Here is a 16,422-nt window from a genome sequence, read left to right as displayed (position 1 = left end):
GGCCCTTTTATACAGTTCGTGTTTGGATTCCAGGAGACGCATCTTTGCATGCAGAAAACACTTGCGCGGCAAAAACTCGATCACTGCAATTAGGTTTATTGATCACAGAATGATACCGTACATAGGTTTAATGATAAAGACAGAATTCGGTGCCTTTTGTACTCTACAAAACGATTCCCTTTGTTAAATTCTCGCACTCTGCATACGAAGTGCGTTCTCCTTTGTATCTCCTTTAAAATTCCAGCCTCTAATTGGATACATGCCTTGTCTACATTTACAACAAACAAGTGTTGTCTTCTTAAAAAAATACTTCGGTGTATCAGTTAATGGTAAAGTCCCGCTATCTAGAATTCTCAGCTGACTGAAAAAGCAAATGCGACAGTTGTATTTTTGGCACGCATATTAAAGCATTCAATTCACATAATAATCTCAAAAGCTCATAAGGTTATCAAATCCATTAAAAAATTGGTAAAAACTGAAAACTACACAAGAACACGATCTTTTAAAAAGCGCAAGGCAAATAAATATACGTGAATAAAACGTTTTCGAAGACATGTTTGATTTTTTTGCGCGCGTCACTATTTCTCATACATCCAAACGTCTAATATGCATCAGTCGAATTCAGATGAAAGTTCAACAGCCAACTGAATTTGCAGCTTTAGGGAGAAATCAGTAGGGTTGACGTAGCCTTTCGCTGGATCCAGTAATTCCTAAAAGTACAAACTAACGTGAGCAATATGGGCAACCAACGATTTCAACGCGAAAAGCCCTCACCTCCATAGAAATGTATGACAAGTATCCCCAGCTGTCACTTTTCTGGTCATATGGATGGAAAATATCTACAATATTTAAAGAAGACGACTGCGGTTGTGTCTGAGGACAGAGGCTACAAAAACTGTATAAGCCTTTTTTTATAATACCTGCAAGTACCTTTTTTAATTGGTGCAATTCCTGTTTTCCATGGCAGTAAGCAAAACTGTGCATTAACTTGACACTTCCAGGAAGCCGATTTCGGATAGCCAAAACAGTGCAGGAAGAAGCCCATATTAGCAGACTCACAGCGAGTTCTTTTGGCAACCCCGATCTTCCTGCAGTACGATGCATGTCAGCTACAGTTCGGCAACAACCTCTGCCCAGTTATTTCTAGTTTCGACTGTTGTTATGGCAATCTCCTCACCAAAGCAGCTTTCTGACGGTAACGGGATCGCTGAACGTAGTGGTATCCTGCAGCACCCTTACATCGGGAACCGAAAAGTAAATAATACGTCCTGGAAACACCAAACAGTTTTTACAACAAATGCTGTACTTTCTCGTCTACTCGTAGCGCTCTTGAAACCTTGTCGGGGTATTGTACGGAACGGAATACATGGCTTGTCTGTGGAGTGCTTGTAGCTGAAGATGTCACACAGCTCCGAACGCACCAACAAACCCGTCTACAATATACCACATTACGTCAGATTCGATTACAATATCCCAATTCCGATACTCGATATTAATTTACATTCTGCTACGTGTTATCAGTACGAAAACTAGGTGGACCCCATCCAGGCATCGGCTATGTTGCTCTACAGCGACCACTGGTCTTTGCTCATAAAAAGCGCAGTGCGTACCTTAGCAGGGCCATCCATCAGCTGTTCATTTGTTAAAAGCGGGAATCGAACATGATATAGTGCCGGACCCAGCTTTTCACGCCGATTTACTGCAGAAGGTTCCATATAACTCTGACTGCAAGCGCTCGTAGCCCACCTGTCAAGAACAAAATTCAGCGGGTTAGGAGTTTCACGTAAATTCATTCGCTCAGTGTTTGCCTGTTATATGATAAAGAGTAGTTTCGACAGCTGCTTCCGTACTTTTCAACCGACGAATAGATGGTGTGCTCATCAGCCGTTAACGTCTCTCGCTGAAGAATAACCTGTAAGGCCTCTTGTCCAATGGCTAAGAAATGATCTGACTGCCAGACAACTTCCGCTGATTCATCAATCAAACACAAACATTCCTCCATGATCATCGGGGATGAGGGTAGATAACGAATGGCCTACAGAAGGCAAAAACTGAACCAGCAAAAAAACATTGATTCCGATACAAAACTCCCAACCTTCTCAAGAATTTCCACGCAGTTGCCTGTGTCGATCGCACCGAGGATAAAGCTAATACACGTGCCAACCAGCCATGCTAATTCGTATTTTTCGGCACAATTCAGTGTTTGTAACACGTTATTCAGGTTGAGATTGTCTACGCCGTTTGTCTCGCACCATCCACAACTCCGTGTGATGTCCAGCTCCACTTTAACACTGCTAGGCGCCCCGGTTCTGGACGATGCGATCGGTGACACACTTGCAGAGAAATCATGTGCCATAAAGACAGCCTGTGAACGCTTGCAACTTCTTCCTCGCCACCATGCACTATATCTATTCAGATATTGTTTGGGCGCCCCGAAAATAATTTATGTTCTCAGATGTTGCAATGCCTGGAAAAGTCCGAATCTGCTATATCAAATCGACGAGTCTATACGTTCATGTTTTCAATAACTCAGTAACATTCGAGTGAACCACGACGACTACCCATGTTGGCGACAAGCGACTCTACCGGTTAGTCGAGGAGGTATTGGCATACGACGAGCGGAGGAATTATCACTTCCAGCCTTTTTGGCTTCGATTCACTCCGTATCGGGTCTGTTATCGTCGATGCTTCCTCTCTTACCGGCAGTGGACGCTTCTGAAGCAATTGAGTCATGGAAATCCAAAGCCCGACAATCAGAAATGCCAGAAGTTGCCTTCCGAAAGCTACAAAAAACGTGGGACTTACCGCTCTGTAATGTGTCAGTTTCGGTTTTATTGGACTTATTTCGCGACGACGGCATTAACACAGCCCGCCTTCTTGCACAGTCCAGACCGGAAGCCGGCATTTGGTTGAACGCACTTCCCTCAGCGCACATCGGCAATCTCCTCGACGACGAAACGATGAAAATTTCAATTGGCCTACGTCTTGGAGCCGATATCTGTGAGCCGCATAACTGCACCAAATGCCACAAACGCGATGACAAGTTGGGACACCACGGGTTATCATGCAGCTACTCAGCCGGTAGACATGCGCGCCACGGAGGACTAAATAGTATTATATGCCGCGCTTGTGTGTCAGCTGGTGTTCCGGCTAAGCTTGAGCCGCGCGGCACATCCTCTACAACAGATCAACGCCCAGACGGTTGTACAACTTTTGCCTGGAAAAGAGGGATGTGCCTGGCCTGGGATGTGACTTGCGTCGACTCAATGGCCCTTTCCCATCTTCAGTCCACGTCGGTCACGGCTGGTGCTGCTGCAGTACAAGCAGAAGAAAAGAAGTCCCGACTGTATGCTTATCTGCAAGGCGCTATATTTTTTCTCCGATCGCCTTTGAGACGATGGGTCCCTGGGGCCCGTCGGCTATTGCCATTGTGAAAGAGTTGGGCAAAAGACTGCAGCAGCATACGGGCGAGAGTCGATCACACGAATTCCTGCGTCAACGGCTATCGCTGGAAATTCAGCGCGGAAATGCAGCATCTATCCTTGGCACGATGGACGGAGTGGATAGTTTAAATGAAGTTTTGGTGCTGTGAATAATGTACTCTGTTTATTTTTCTTCCACCTGATTTGTGCATTCATTATTAATAAAGACAGATTTCAGTACAGTACATGCGGTAAAGCCAAGTTGATACTACTCCACAATAAATTCGTTTCAAAATTGCATTTTGAACTTCTCACCATTCGTCTTCTACAGGATTCACAATTTATTTCTACAGGGAATCCTGCTTTTTTCTTTAAAAAAGGTGTAAAACTGTTTTTTGTACAGATTTTAAAACAAAATTAGTGGTGAATTTTCTACATACCACCTGATTTCCCGCTCAAAAATTTGTTGGAGAATCATCAGAGCCATGGACAACTTCAAATTAGAATTTTCTTACTCCTACCGGACAGAACTACAGATCAAAAAATCTGTAGCTTGAAATCAGTGAGGGTTGTCAGATTTTTCGTGAGTAAAAAAACAGGGATTTTAAAAACCGGACATGGAAAAATGTTCTTCCACTGCAAAATCTGTGGCGTCGTTCAACTGCAATTTACCGCGTTGTGAGCAGCACAAAACTTCTTTGTCAAAGCCTCCCCTGTCATTTAAGGTCATTTTTGAGAGAAAAGATGTTTGTGGGGCTGTGGGGGCGGAGCCCTACTAATCTTCGATGTTTCATAACCGGCGTCCTGCAAAGCAACCAGAACAGCCGATCCAACAGCACCAGCGACGGTCAGCATCACATTGTGCTCGGCCAGTCGCAGGTCACCGACAACGGCACGGGATAATCTCTCGGCAATTCGGTGTCGGCTAGTCTGTATCTGCGCAATCCCACAACAACCACGCCCTATTCGACGCGCTCTTCCTGCCAGGGCGTCACGTGCCACGGTTACGGCTGCACGGTTGTTGAGAATGGATATCCCAGTTGCTACTGTGTGTGTCCTACAACTCCTTACGACTCCGAAGATGCACAGACGCACCGGCACCGCCTCCACGATCGCCTCATGCTGCTGAGCAGCGGCAGAGGAAACCTGCGCCGTCGATGATAAAGAACGGACATGATTTGCCAAAAAGCCGTGGAAAGGCACAAGTGAACGCGGCCGCCGTGCGCTTATGTCCTCTTATTCCCGCTCCGGAGCATAATGAGCGTTAGTTAAATTGATGTTTATGGCTTCCGTGAGTAGGGCGTACTAAAATGCTCGCTCATTAAACTGGTGTTTTTGCTTGACTCAAATGTGGGTGCGCCCATTTAATCCCTCTGTACCGATGCGGCGTCCCTGCCGGAACCCCCTGCAAGTGTTTTCCACAACCCAATAAAGAAGTTAAATTACTGCGTAAACCCTTTTTAATTTGAAACATCCGAAAAGCCTATTACTGGCCAGTGGCATCATCCATCATCATTGTACATATGTATACTGTCCTTGCATCATCGCCGTCATGCGACCTGTGTAGCGAAAATTTGACGTCGGTCAGTGGCAAACCGGTTGACGGTCGTGAAGAGGGTTGCGGTTTGTCTCAAAAACACTACTTCTATACTACATATTAGTATTAGTAAAATTACCTTTGTTTAATGTAATACATTTCGACTAACTTCTGCCTTTACGCTATGGCGGCAGAAATTTCCTTGCCAAAACCGCCTAAACTGGATACCGAAACTGTATTACCAAAAAACTATACTGGCATATTCCTGTTAAATGCTAATGATAATGCTTCATGCATTATGAATTTCCGCTTGCTCTATTTCAACTCGGTTCTGATTTGTAATGGTTCGTTTATTTATGCAAATCGCCACCACACTGTTCCAGTTCGCAAACCATGGAAATATCAGTGCGTCAGATTACAATTACTGTATGAATTTTGATTTGCTGTTCGTTAATGTGCGACGATGTCTTCGTCACGTCTGGCCACATTGATCACTGCGACGCGCTGCCCAAACAAGTCTCGCAGCGGGAATAGCGCAGCCGACCGCCGTCCACCAATTACTGTCCGCCGGACATCAAACATCCTCCACGGGTTCGCAGCCATGAACGATGGGTACGTGGAAGACAGTTTGAGTAGGAATCGGACCGAAAATTAGTATTGGTAGGAATCGTTTTGTAGATAAAGTATCAGATACGGTACAGCATATGCGTTTATACTTTATACGGTCTGTCGTACGTCAGAATTATTCTGACGTACGACAGACCGTAAATCGTAATTACGGCTGTCAGTCGCGCAAGCGCAATAGTATGGACCACAGTAGTATAATTAATCGATGTCGGTACATATTATTTTTAACTTTGCACAAAACTCCAGCAATTGCACACTGCTTCCAGCTGTTCGATACTACCGGTTGAGCCAGAAAGATTCGATTGGAATAAGTATAACGTCCTGTTTTGTACATATCCGTTTATGAGTAAGCATAAGGCTATAAACACTACCGGTCACCAGAAACGTGCAGCCCGCTGAATTAAAAACATAATCTAGGCGTACTCTGTACTTTCGATAACCTCTCTTACGGTAAAAATAATATTATTTTGTTAAGATTACTCTATTAATACCAACAGGAAATGCCTCTGCGACGGAAGTGAACACGTGTATGCAAACGTGACTGCATATATAAATATACGTTCATAGTTCGTTATACGAATAATGTTCATCTACGCAGTAATTATGTACATCTACTCGTAATAATTATGTGCATCTACGCAGCACGGCAGCAGACTGTTGTGTGAAGTACTTCTTACTGCAATTATTATCGTTTACTCGTCCTTATTGCATAACAGTCATGCTTTTTATTGTCAGATCATAATACAAATACTCGTATGCTGTATTTATATTTACATGGTTAAGGTTATTGACAATCAGAAAAACCGCCAACATATTAAATTATAGAGTCTGTTCGCTTCACAACATGACTACTATGGATTGCCTGATTTGCAACGCAGCTTCATATCGTTCAACACGACTAGCTGTGATCGCTCTGGTCATCGCAAATTTCCCGGCCCGAGAAATTACCGTAGGTTTTCAAAGTTTCAAACGCACCGGAAACAGTTGTTTCCAGTGCTTCGAACAACAAATTGCGGATTCATAATGTGTATAAATAACAAACTTTTTAGTACGCTCAGCTGATGTTTGATAGCAGCTATTATTTGACGAATGAACTTCTAAGATTTTTTCATTAAAGCGTGTTGAACAGTTAAAACTCGCAACTTGGGTTTCGATTCATAGTTTCATACGAATAATTAAGTACGCAAACGCCAACGGAAGCTTCGTTAGTAGTTTTCTTTCGGCTGACACAAAAATCGATTCAATCAATTTCGGGCTGATTAGTTCCCACTAAAAGTACGCAGTCAGTGAATCAGCATGCTTTACCCTTTTCAGCGTTATGAAATGGCCGAATTGGTTATCAAGCGGTGCAACGCGATAAAAAAAGACGTAAAACACAGTAAAAAAAGGCCCTCTACCCAAAAAAATCCCCACAAGAATCATGAAACGCGACAACGGTCTGAGCAGGAGTTAATTTCCAGTGAAAGCACAACATACAGCATGAACGACCAGCGTTACCAAATACAAAAAAGGCACTACTGTCCCATATTGACCATGGCCTGCTGGATGCGCAGTCCGTGATCATCCGGGCAGATCTTGCAGGGCGGTTTGGTGCTGCAGGGCAGCGGCAGCAAATGGCACATGGTGTCGGCCTGGACCGCGGGAATGTAGCGGAAATACTGGCGCCACATGTCGGAGTACTGGAAGACATGCAGACTGCCCACGACGATCAGCGCCTTGCGCGCGCGCGACATGGCCACGTTCAGACGCTGCGGGTCATCCGTGAAGCCCAGGGTGCGCCGGCCGCGGTACGAGTCGGCCGAGCGGACGCAGGATAAAATGATAATGTCCTTCTCGCGGCCTTGAAACCCGTCCACACTGCTGATCTCAATATCCTACACATAGCGCAAAATGATACATAATAAAATTATTTCACAATTTTGAAAATATAATTTATCAACTTCATAGCAACGCAGTCAAAACGAATACAATCCGCAGAATTTTCACTAGTTAGTACAGTACCATCAGCATCGATGACTAATATGTTGATTTGATAATCGGAGAATTTCCGAAATACACATTTATCAAAATTTAAAATCAAGCAGAGTGTTAGAAAAAAAATTCTTAAATTACCCAGTTGATAAATTTAAAATCGATTGAAAAATTGGCAACAAAGAATCAAGATGGTGAATTCAGCCATAACGCAAGTTTCATAATTAAGCCGAATGACTAACAGAAATACTACAGCTCTTCAACTCTGACCACGAAAGCATGTACTCATTATTTACAAATTTGACACAATACACTTAACAACCGTTAAGCATTCGACTCGACGGTAATTCCAAAAACCGAAGTATTCCTCCCAGCAGCGCAACATTTCGATAGAAAGCGGGATAAATCTAATGTCGACGGTATACACTGACCTTGACCCGCTCGTTGACCTGCGGATAATATTTGAGTTCGATTTCCAGCTGCGGACGCTGTCCGTTATAAAAAGTAATGATGCCGATCTCTTCCGGGCGGGGTTTCTCCAGACCCGGGATGAAGAAGACGGTGCCCTCGTGGAGAATATTGGCCACCAGGCGGGCGATGAAGTGCGCTTCCGCCATGTTGACGAACGACGTCCCACTGCCGGACAGCTCGTCATTCCGCGCCAAACTGACAAACAGCATCGGAATGATACCCTCGTGTGTATAGATCAACCCGTCCGATCCGAAGAGCAGTTCATGGTGGCGGACAATATAGGGTGGCGGCACGAACATACCGAACATGTCGTTCAACAGCACCGACGCGGACGTTCGTGTCACTGTAAACCACAAAGAAATCCTGTTATTTTTAACATTACTACTACAATTAAAACATATTTTATAAGAAAATTATAAACCAGTTTTATAATAAATTATTTATCGATTTTACAATAAAAGTTTTACTCAATAAATACCAACAGGCAGTTTAAAAACCAATAACACTGTGCAGCTGGTAAAAATTGTTTAAAAATTAATTTTCTTCGATTCGAAATTGACTTACGAACGCATTCGTCATTGACCAGTTGGTCTTCGTAGGTGATCTGCGAGACCATTTTGGAGATAGCCGGGTGCATGCGATACTGCTGCACCAGAATCATCCACGGACACACCTTCCACAGGCGCTGGAACAGCGAGGTGGTTAAATGGGATTTCTGCAGATTGGGAAAGCGAACAACGGCGCCCAGCTGAGCCGGAACGCCGATCAACACCAACTGCAACCAACAAAATCACGACATGGAAAAGCAGTCCGCTGCAAAATTCTTTCGACAATAAAAACCTTTTCGCATGCCCGGGTGATTGCAATCAAGCATTCCGGCTCCATTCCTTGAGCGGCTTCGTCGACGAACACGTAAGGAAAAGCAACTTTTTCCAAACTCATCAGACCGGCGCTCTGCATTCACCCGAGAAAAATAAAAAATAAGTACTCGCTCTTAAAAGAAAGAATTTACTGGAAAAAATACCAAAAAAGTAATTGTGCGCGGTTGTTACTATAATAATATCACAAATATATGAACAAACTACTCATGAATAGTTATCAAAATAAGAAACACAAACCATTGAAAGTATTAAAAAAAAATAACTGATGGCGAGAAAATATGGAAAAACGTCCAAACTGTTTTCGCTCACATTGCACGTGCAGCAGACAGTCTGTGCATTTCCTTCTCATAAATCCGCAGCGCCAATAATATAAAAGCAGTTACTGTATCCGCTCGCACATCTTGAACCACAGAGTCCGTGTACGGGAAAAACACGCATTTAATATACACACTCTAACCGGGCAAAATGCACGACTACGAAATATTCCTCATTTGGTTTCAAGATGAACAGTTCTTCTTGTGAATTTTTGTTTATTAAATCAAGTCTTTTCATTTAAATGGCAATTCACTCTGGAAAAAAAAGGTTCTGTAGCTGAAAGCTCGCATTGTTCGGTGGTTCATCGCCATCAAGAATGTTGACGCGGAACGTACCCCTCCCCCTCCAGGGGCACCCCAAAAACCACAACAAAATCCGTTTGTAACTCGTGCTTACGCCAAAGCTGAATGTTAATGGCTGCTTTCGAGCCTAAACATGATAAAAATTGTTAGAGCTCTAATTTTTTTCATTATTCAAGAAGTTCTCCAGTCCAGATGTTGTAAGACATCAGAAATTTATCAAATCGCGAATCGCGCGTTTGGCCCGGTTAGAGTGTGTATATTGAATGCGCGTTTTTCCCGTACACACACTCTGTGGTCCAAGATGTGCGAGCGAATACAGTAATTCAAGGTGAAATTAACTGCTTTTATTTTCATCAAATAATGTTACATTTTATTTCCGTTCAAATAATTTTTAGATTTATTTATAATTTTTGCCTAGTTTAAATGTCATAAAATATTTTTTCAATAAAAACGTATTAACTTCAGTACTAGTAACGATTCAATGACTGTCGAAGATAACGAGACTACCGTAACCCGGTAACCGTAATAATATTTCATTAAATATCTGAGTTTACAGACAGTAAATATTCGAAAAATAAATCTTTAATAACTTGTTTTTTTTCAAATTGATTTCATTTCAAAAGCGGCTCAAAGCCGCTTGAATTCGAACCTTACCTGTTGGAAGACGCAGCTGGGATCGTGTTCCAGTTTATACAGCGCCTGGTTCATCCGCCAATAATTCACATCGTTATACACCATGCGGAAGCGTAGTTCGCGGCTGACACGATGATGACCCGGGTTGACGGCCGACAGGCAGTGCACCACGACGACATGCTCGGTGTCTAGCTGGCGGAGGGCGGAAATCGTCGCATCGCGCTGCCACATGGAGTACTCTTCGCCGTCCTTCAGGATCATCCAGGAAACTTCCATGGGACGCCCGATCTCCAGGAATTCCGTGAAGATACCCTGCGGGACTTTTACTTCAATATCGTAGGCGCTCATCCATTTGATTTCCAGGTTGCGCATCGGCGGCAAGGATTCCACAGTGCCTTTCTCTTGACGAGAGAGTTCCACAACCAGACTGTCCCAGTACGCAGCGTACTCCTGCCGATCCGAAAAGTCAATCCTCCGGGTCACGACAAAATTATCCACGGCCGTCTGCAAAAGCCAACGAAAACTTGCCAGAAATCAGAAGTTTAAAAAATGATTTTACAAAGACTTGAATTAATTAAACCTCAGGATAACATAAAGACTACAAATAAATCTAAAAAAATTAATATAAGGACCAGAATTAATTATTATTAAAAATACCATAAAAACCAGAATAATTTAATTTTAACCATGATACAGGGACCAGAATTAATTACTCTTGAAGTTAATACAAAGACCGGGAAAAAAACGTACAGGTCTGAGTCGAACTGCGATTTTAAAGTTGTTTAGAAAACAGCAGAGAAAAACAGCAATAACGACGGCATTATATTTCAAAGCGAAAATGTAACAATGAAATCAACATTTATAGGTCTATACTCTTCAGCAGACAGATTCATTCCACTGTATGTGAATATCAAGCATCCTCTTACTGACAGAATTAATAAAAACGTTTGAAAGCATACGCAGCTTTTCTGGAAACAAAACAAAGAAAACCTCACCTTCCAGTCCAGAAATTCATCTTTGGTTCCTTCCGGCTTCCAGCGCCAAAACTCCTCCAGAATATCCACCTCCTTCTCCAGCTTCTCCCGACCCGACATTTTCAACGACCGCTCCCGGTTGTCTTTCATCCAGACCGGTTGATCCTCGAGGGGCGTGCGGCTAGCCCGCTCTTTCAAATCAGAGCCGGGCTTCCCATCCGTATCCCCAGATCCACCACCGTGCGCGTTCACTAGTTTTGCAAATAACGAATAACCGGTTACTCGCCAATCCGTTATCGCGCCTCAACAACTTGTCACGCACTATATATTTACCATTAAAAAATACTGAGGCCTGTACGATGTCAAGGTCAGGCTGCACGGTGGCATAGGGAACAAAGACGTAGGATTTGCGACGTTACTGGCAGCGACGGCTTGAGCTTCCGTCGTTCCGCGTGGAACCAGAATGTTAGCCACAGATATACCGCGAGGCGTGGGCGGGATGTCCGACCCGTAAAACTTACAATCTTTCACAAGTCCTTGTCCAAACAATCGACTGTTAAGGCTGGAAAAACAGTGCGAGTCAGAAAAACCACAGCGATCGTGACAATGTGTGCGCATAGTCAGTGCAAACACCGTAGAATGACCATTAGCCATGTTATGGAAACTAGGAAGCATTGTGCAGAATTAATGAGTTTCCTTCTCTGACACAGTTTATTTGTTTAACACAGAAGAAACAATGCTGCCCGGCGAATGTAATCCCATAAACGGTCGGCGTCCTTTTGATAGCTGTTCAGAGTCACCAGTGATCGATTACAGTTTCAACAAAAAATTAATTTTTACAATTTAAAATTTGTTTCATAATTATGACGTTTTTTTATTTTCATTTATACTGACAAACAAAAGCACCGGCGCGAAGAACAGAAAAACGAACATATGCATACACCTACTATTTTTTAATCATTCCATTTATGGCCTGCCAGGTTCGGCCCAGAACTGTCGCCACTACGAGGGTTTCCTGGCTCTCCGTCAAGACTCCTATCTGTGCCGGAACATGGTAATCGGCCTGAACGTCCTGAGGATTGTCGCCAAACTCAAAGTCACGGATAACGTCACCCGATATGGGTAACTGCAAAACCCCCAAGAAACCGAACAATGGCTTTCCCTTGGCAGCTAAAACGATCATGCATTTTAGACTCATTTCACAAGCCCAAACCAGTACCAATTTTTCGTCCGTTTGCGTTTTTCTCTTATTATGTACAGAGTACTTACTAATAGTGAACGCAACCTCCCTACGGCATTCCAGAGCCATATTAGTGTCAGTTCGGTGCACACACGGTAGGTTTTCCGGTGACGATAAAGGTAGGCTTTCTGAACGGTATGCTGTAATGCCCGACCAGCAGCAGATCACATTCAGACAGGAGCTAGAAAGATTACGCAATGATTCAGATTCGAGAAATTCAAGGGCTTTCTGGGATAATCACTTAATCAGCGGGAGCAGGAAAAAATTGTCTGAATTTCGCTGGATAACCGGTTTACAATGCGTCGAGGGCCCCGCCTATCAAGATTACCCATTGAGGAACACAAACAAAGCAAACAACTGACTTACGGTTTATGCTGCACAACATCAATGGTACGCTGCAAGCTAACAACTACCGTGAACTACGGTATTAGAAACGCTACTTTAAAAGTCCAGATTGCTACTGCGCAATGCAGGTAAAGTTTTGATCAAACGATTTTCGATCAAACGATTCGTCAACGAGTTTTCATGATTATGGTACTACTGAGTAGATTTAACAATGTTAGTAAGCGACCTCATAATTTCCCTTTGATGTTCATAAATTACACCGCAGTCTACTTACCGAAAGGAAAATAGAGATGGATGCACTGATGCAGTGACTGCAGAACCACGGTACGACGACGCAGCAACCGTGCGCAATCTCCAAATTACTTAACACAGGCGCGTGATTCCTAATCCCCGAATAAGACAAGCATTAAGCACAATATATCTTCGAACTCCTTGCTACTTATGCAACAACACTGAGCACAGTGCCGCGGCGCGCAGCAAAAGGGTTCTTGACAATCCAGACAGCGGCTTCGCTGCTGGCCGATTGCCGAAAAACATGCTTTTCCTGCACTGACGACGGGCAGATGATCGGTTACCTTAGAGGGAGGATGATGGAGAAGATACATAAAACGAGGATGATAACGGGTGGAAGGAGGTGAGATAAAATTTCCGGGATGACAACGACCAAGGGATGCTATCAAATCCACATGCGCTGCAGCCAGGTTCGCGTGCAGGCATCGACTGATGCAGTCCACTGCAGCTGCTACTGCAAAATACGCTTGACGTTGCCGTACGGCTGCCAAGTAGAGCAATAGTGGACGCCTGGACGGTGGGTTTACAGTATTAAGGCTTAAGCCGTTGAAGTGAGTCGGTGAAACCGGTAATCAAATTACTGTATTCATTTAAACTCTCACACAGCTTTACTATTACTTTTGGATTTAGTCAACTAAATTTTAGAAGAATTGCGTCTTTTTATTAGCGAGGTCATTGAGGTTTACAGTTTACACTTTACAGTAAGTAGCTGGTCGCAGGTACAGGTAGATATACTCTCCTCAGTCTGTACTCATGCATTGGCCGAGAAATGTATCAGCCCCCTCCGGCCGTAACTACTCCACAAGGGATCCGGTTTGGTGCTGCCACTGCTTTAACAGGGATAAAATCCAGCACACCACCTAGCCCTGTAAAAGCAGCAACGTCCAGAAGTGGTGACATTGTTATTGCTCCTGACGGTCGCCGTACCTGTGAATATCTACTAAAAAAAGCGAAATTTATAAATAAAACGCTCCTGCAGACTACGATCGGACCTAGCCACCTACTCGTAGTGCTAATAATTATTATCGTAAGTTTACGTACTGACTTACGTACACGGACTGTACGTGTTTATAGCTCAATAATATCATTACATACAATCATGTACAATCACCATGATAATAAAATATTGTCAGATACAGTGCGGCACTTCGCAGGCAGCATAGTCCAGAGCGAATCAGTTTTTTGCTGTAGTTCGGATCGAGTGCGAAATAATGCCTACGTCGACCTACGCATGCGTTAGTACGCGGGGTCAGTCCAGAATTCCTGCGATCTCGGTCCAAACTCCAAGCATGAAGTGAGTAAAGTACCATGTGAAATTAAATAACACGAGTTGTGCATTTGTATTCCATACCGTATAAATAAATACAATAAATTAATTATGGTACACTTATTGTGCAACTAAGTACGTACTAATGTATTGTTTATGGTGCGCACATTGGCACATATAACTATATTCGTAAGTACGTCTTCGCACGGTACAAAATATATATTATAATTAAGATACATATTCTATTAACAGTGTGTAGTTATGTACTTGTACGCTTGTTAAGGCAATCCGAAAACAGCTTTTTACTCGCATAAAATTAGTGCACTACATATTTAACGGCTCATTTGTTTTGCTCGCAGGTAGTCGCAGTGGTGTACCGGATAAAATTAAGTTAACTGTTTTGGCGAGCCAATAAAGTGGGAAATTTAAACTTACTTATACAGATATATTGAGAAGCCTGTAGTGGTAATCATGTATTTCAAATACTCGTAGCATTAATAGCGATAACCTGTTTCTGAATCGCAGTGGGAAAAATCAGTCACTTAATTTTGGAAAATTCGGTTACTTTGCGATGCAGTAAATGACTGCCGTCACGATCAAGCATTATGCTTGCCGGCTGAAACTGTTTTCATTTCAAATTTCCGGTTGGCTTGTAAAACTGGAAGTGGAAATACCAGCCTGAAGTCCAATCGGAACAAGATCTGCATTGGAAATTCTACTGCAGTAGCCTTTGTTTTGGAATTCTGAAATTTTACCCAGCAAGCACCGGGCCACGATGTTTGAAGCTGAGTTTATAGGACTACTCTGGTGTCAACTTGTTGCATTGCAGTCTTGTGGTATGCAAAAGCCGCTTGGTTCCCAATTGTAGCTCAAATTTACTTACTGTTACATACTTTCAATTTACTTGCTGTTGTTTTTGCAGCTGCCCCGGTCGACCTCACTTCCGTCTACATCAATGTCCCGTACAAAGGGTTCCAGGCACGTATATATAGATACATCGGTGACTCGGTAGCTAATTGGTCTTACTACTACGCACCTGCTGGTTTGTTTGTACCCAATTCAACGTACATCGTTCATAACGAGCTGCAAAGCTATGTAGCCTTTTCAGTTAAATTATGGAATATTTCCTATGGAGAACACATCCAATTACAACTTTCCCAGCAGGGCCATCAACCGAGTCCGTCAAGCGTTCGCATCATCCCATTTCACAGTGTGCGCGTGGACGTTATAGATAATACCCTACCGATAAAAGTCATGAATCAATGGACGCCTATTACGCATCAACCGGCTTTCGTACTGGTGCGCATTCTCTGCTCTACCGATCCTGAATGCACCAGCGTTCAAAATGCTGTGGAGAATTCTCAAGATCAGCTTCTGTTCGGCTTAGAACTGACCTTCGCGCTGAAGAAACCTGTGGATACTAAGCGAAATATTTCGATCAAGGCTGCAGCTCTTCAGTCATCGGATACATTCCGGGCAATCCAGCAGAAATTCTACCGGACGGCGGTTGTATGTCTGCAGTAGTGAGTATGCGGTATCCGCCGTAAACCGTAAAACGGGCACCGCTTTTAATCAAAAGTACCGAGTTAGATAGAGCGTGTGTCTAACGAATTTCTGTCTGCTCCCTTGATTAAATGCGTTTTACGGCGTCCGGTTGCTTCCCCAGGCGGACATCGCAGACTCACTAGTATACCGATCTGCGGCGGCTGGCGCGGGAAGCCCTCGATACTCTTTTGGAGGAAGCCATACCCGATGAAGACTTTGTCAGCGAGAACGAATTGCACAAAGCTACGAACAGCGTTCTTCGGCTTTTAAAGCCCAAAGTCAGGTCAACTACCGAATTCACGGAACAGAGCTAGAAAGGCGTCTTCTGGCCGGTCGGCAGCATCCGTCCTGACGAAATAATAAAAAATCTTAACGAATCTTTAGGTAACGGTAATAACTGGATCAAAGCGTTTTTTCAATCGGACAATAATTCCATTGCCCTGGAGAGCACTTCGTCGATGGACTGGAGCGGTATTCGTTCGCAGCTAAAAGATCCGAAAGGTTTAATCCTTTGGAACGGTGATAAGTTCGTTATCCGTCTGACGACGCTGCATTGTATTAATCTGACTGCCCTAAATTCCGACGGTGACCTTGGACAAAT

The 16,422-nt window shown here is 43.5% G+C and overlaps 2 protein-coding genes across 2 annotated transcripts; both read right to left on the bottom strand.

Annotated features, from left to right (window-relative positions):
- Positions 1-611: 611 nt before the first annotated feature.
- LOC129592628 (BTB/POZ domain-containing protein 6-B-like) lies at positions 612-2,356 on the bottom strand. The gene is made up of 8 exons (XM_055488703.1): positions 2,096-2,356; positions 1,851-2,035; positions 1,611-1,746; positions 1,337-1,433; positions 1,178-1,268; positions 931-1,088; positions 775-839; positions 612-710 (listed from the first exon to the last, which is right to left on the bottom strand). Exons 1-8 carry the CDS (start codon positions 2,354-2,356, stop codon positions 612-614), a joined length of 1,092 nt encoding a protein of 363 aa, XP_055344678.1.
- Positions 2,357-6,923: 4,567 nt separating this feature from the next.
- Positions 6,924-14,007, bottom strand: LOC129592678 (uncharacterized). The gene is made up of 14 exons (XM_055488768.1): positions 13,937-14,007; positions 13,710-13,875; positions 13,294-13,463; positions 12,993-13,101; positions 12,615-12,688; positions 12,403-12,554; positions 12,081-12,303; positions 11,467-11,695; positions 11,155-11,384; positions 10,181-10,663; positions 8,869-8,982; positions 8,593-8,803; positions 7,989-8,371; positions 6,924-7,460 (listed from the first exon to the last, which is right to left on the bottom strand). Exons 9-14 carry the CDS (start codon positions 11,281-11,283, stop codon positions 7,101-7,103), a joined length of 1,680 nt encoding a protein of 559 aa, XP_055344743.1. The 5' UTR covers positions 11,284-11,384; positions 11,467-11,695; positions 12,081-12,303; positions 12,403-12,554; positions 12,615-12,688; positions 12,993-13,101; positions 13,294-13,463; positions 13,710-13,875; positions 13,937-14,007; the 3' UTR covers positions 6,924-7,100.
- Positions 14,008-16,422: the final 2,415 nt, after the last annotated feature.

Source organism: Paramacrobiotus metropolitanus, unplaced genomic scaffold (assembly GCF_019649055.1).
Source record: "Paramacrobiotus metropolitanus isolate TYO unplaced genomic scaffold, Prichtersi_v1.0 Parri_scaffold0000054, whole genome shotgun sequence".
In the NCBI taxonomy this organism is placed as follows: Eukaryota; Metazoa; Tardigrada; class Eutardigrada; order Parachela; family Macrobiotidae; genus Paramacrobiotus; species Paramacrobiotus metropolitanus.
The sequence above is the reverse complement of the archived record's forward strand: the minus strand, read 5'-3'. Positions and strand labels throughout refer to the sequence as shown.

Coding starts and splice junctions, on each gene's coding strand:
- LOC129592628 (XM_055488703.1), bottom strand. CDS start 2,356: ATGGCACATGATTTCTCTGCAAGTGTGTCACCGATCGCATCGTCCAGA. Junction 1,747..1,850: donor ATCTATTCGTCGGTTGAAAA/GTACGGAAGCAG, acceptor TGTTCTTGACAG/GTGGGCTACGAGCGCTTGCA. Junction 840..930: donor AATTGCACCAATTAAAAAAG/GTACTTGCAGGT, acceptor TAAATATTGTAG/ATATTTTCCATCCATATGAC.
- LOC129592678 (XM_055488768.1), bottom strand. CDS start 11,283: ATGAAAGACAACCGGGAGCGGTCGTTGAAAATGTCGGGTCGGGAGAAG. Junction 8,983..10,180: donor CCAGCTGCGTCTTCCAACAG/GTAAGGTTCGAA, acceptor GGGTGAATGCAG/AGCGCCGGTCTGATGAGTTT. Junction 8,372..8,592: donor GGTCAATGACGAATGCGTTC/GTAAGTCAATTT, acceptor TGTGGTTTACAG/TGACACGAACGTCCGCGTCG.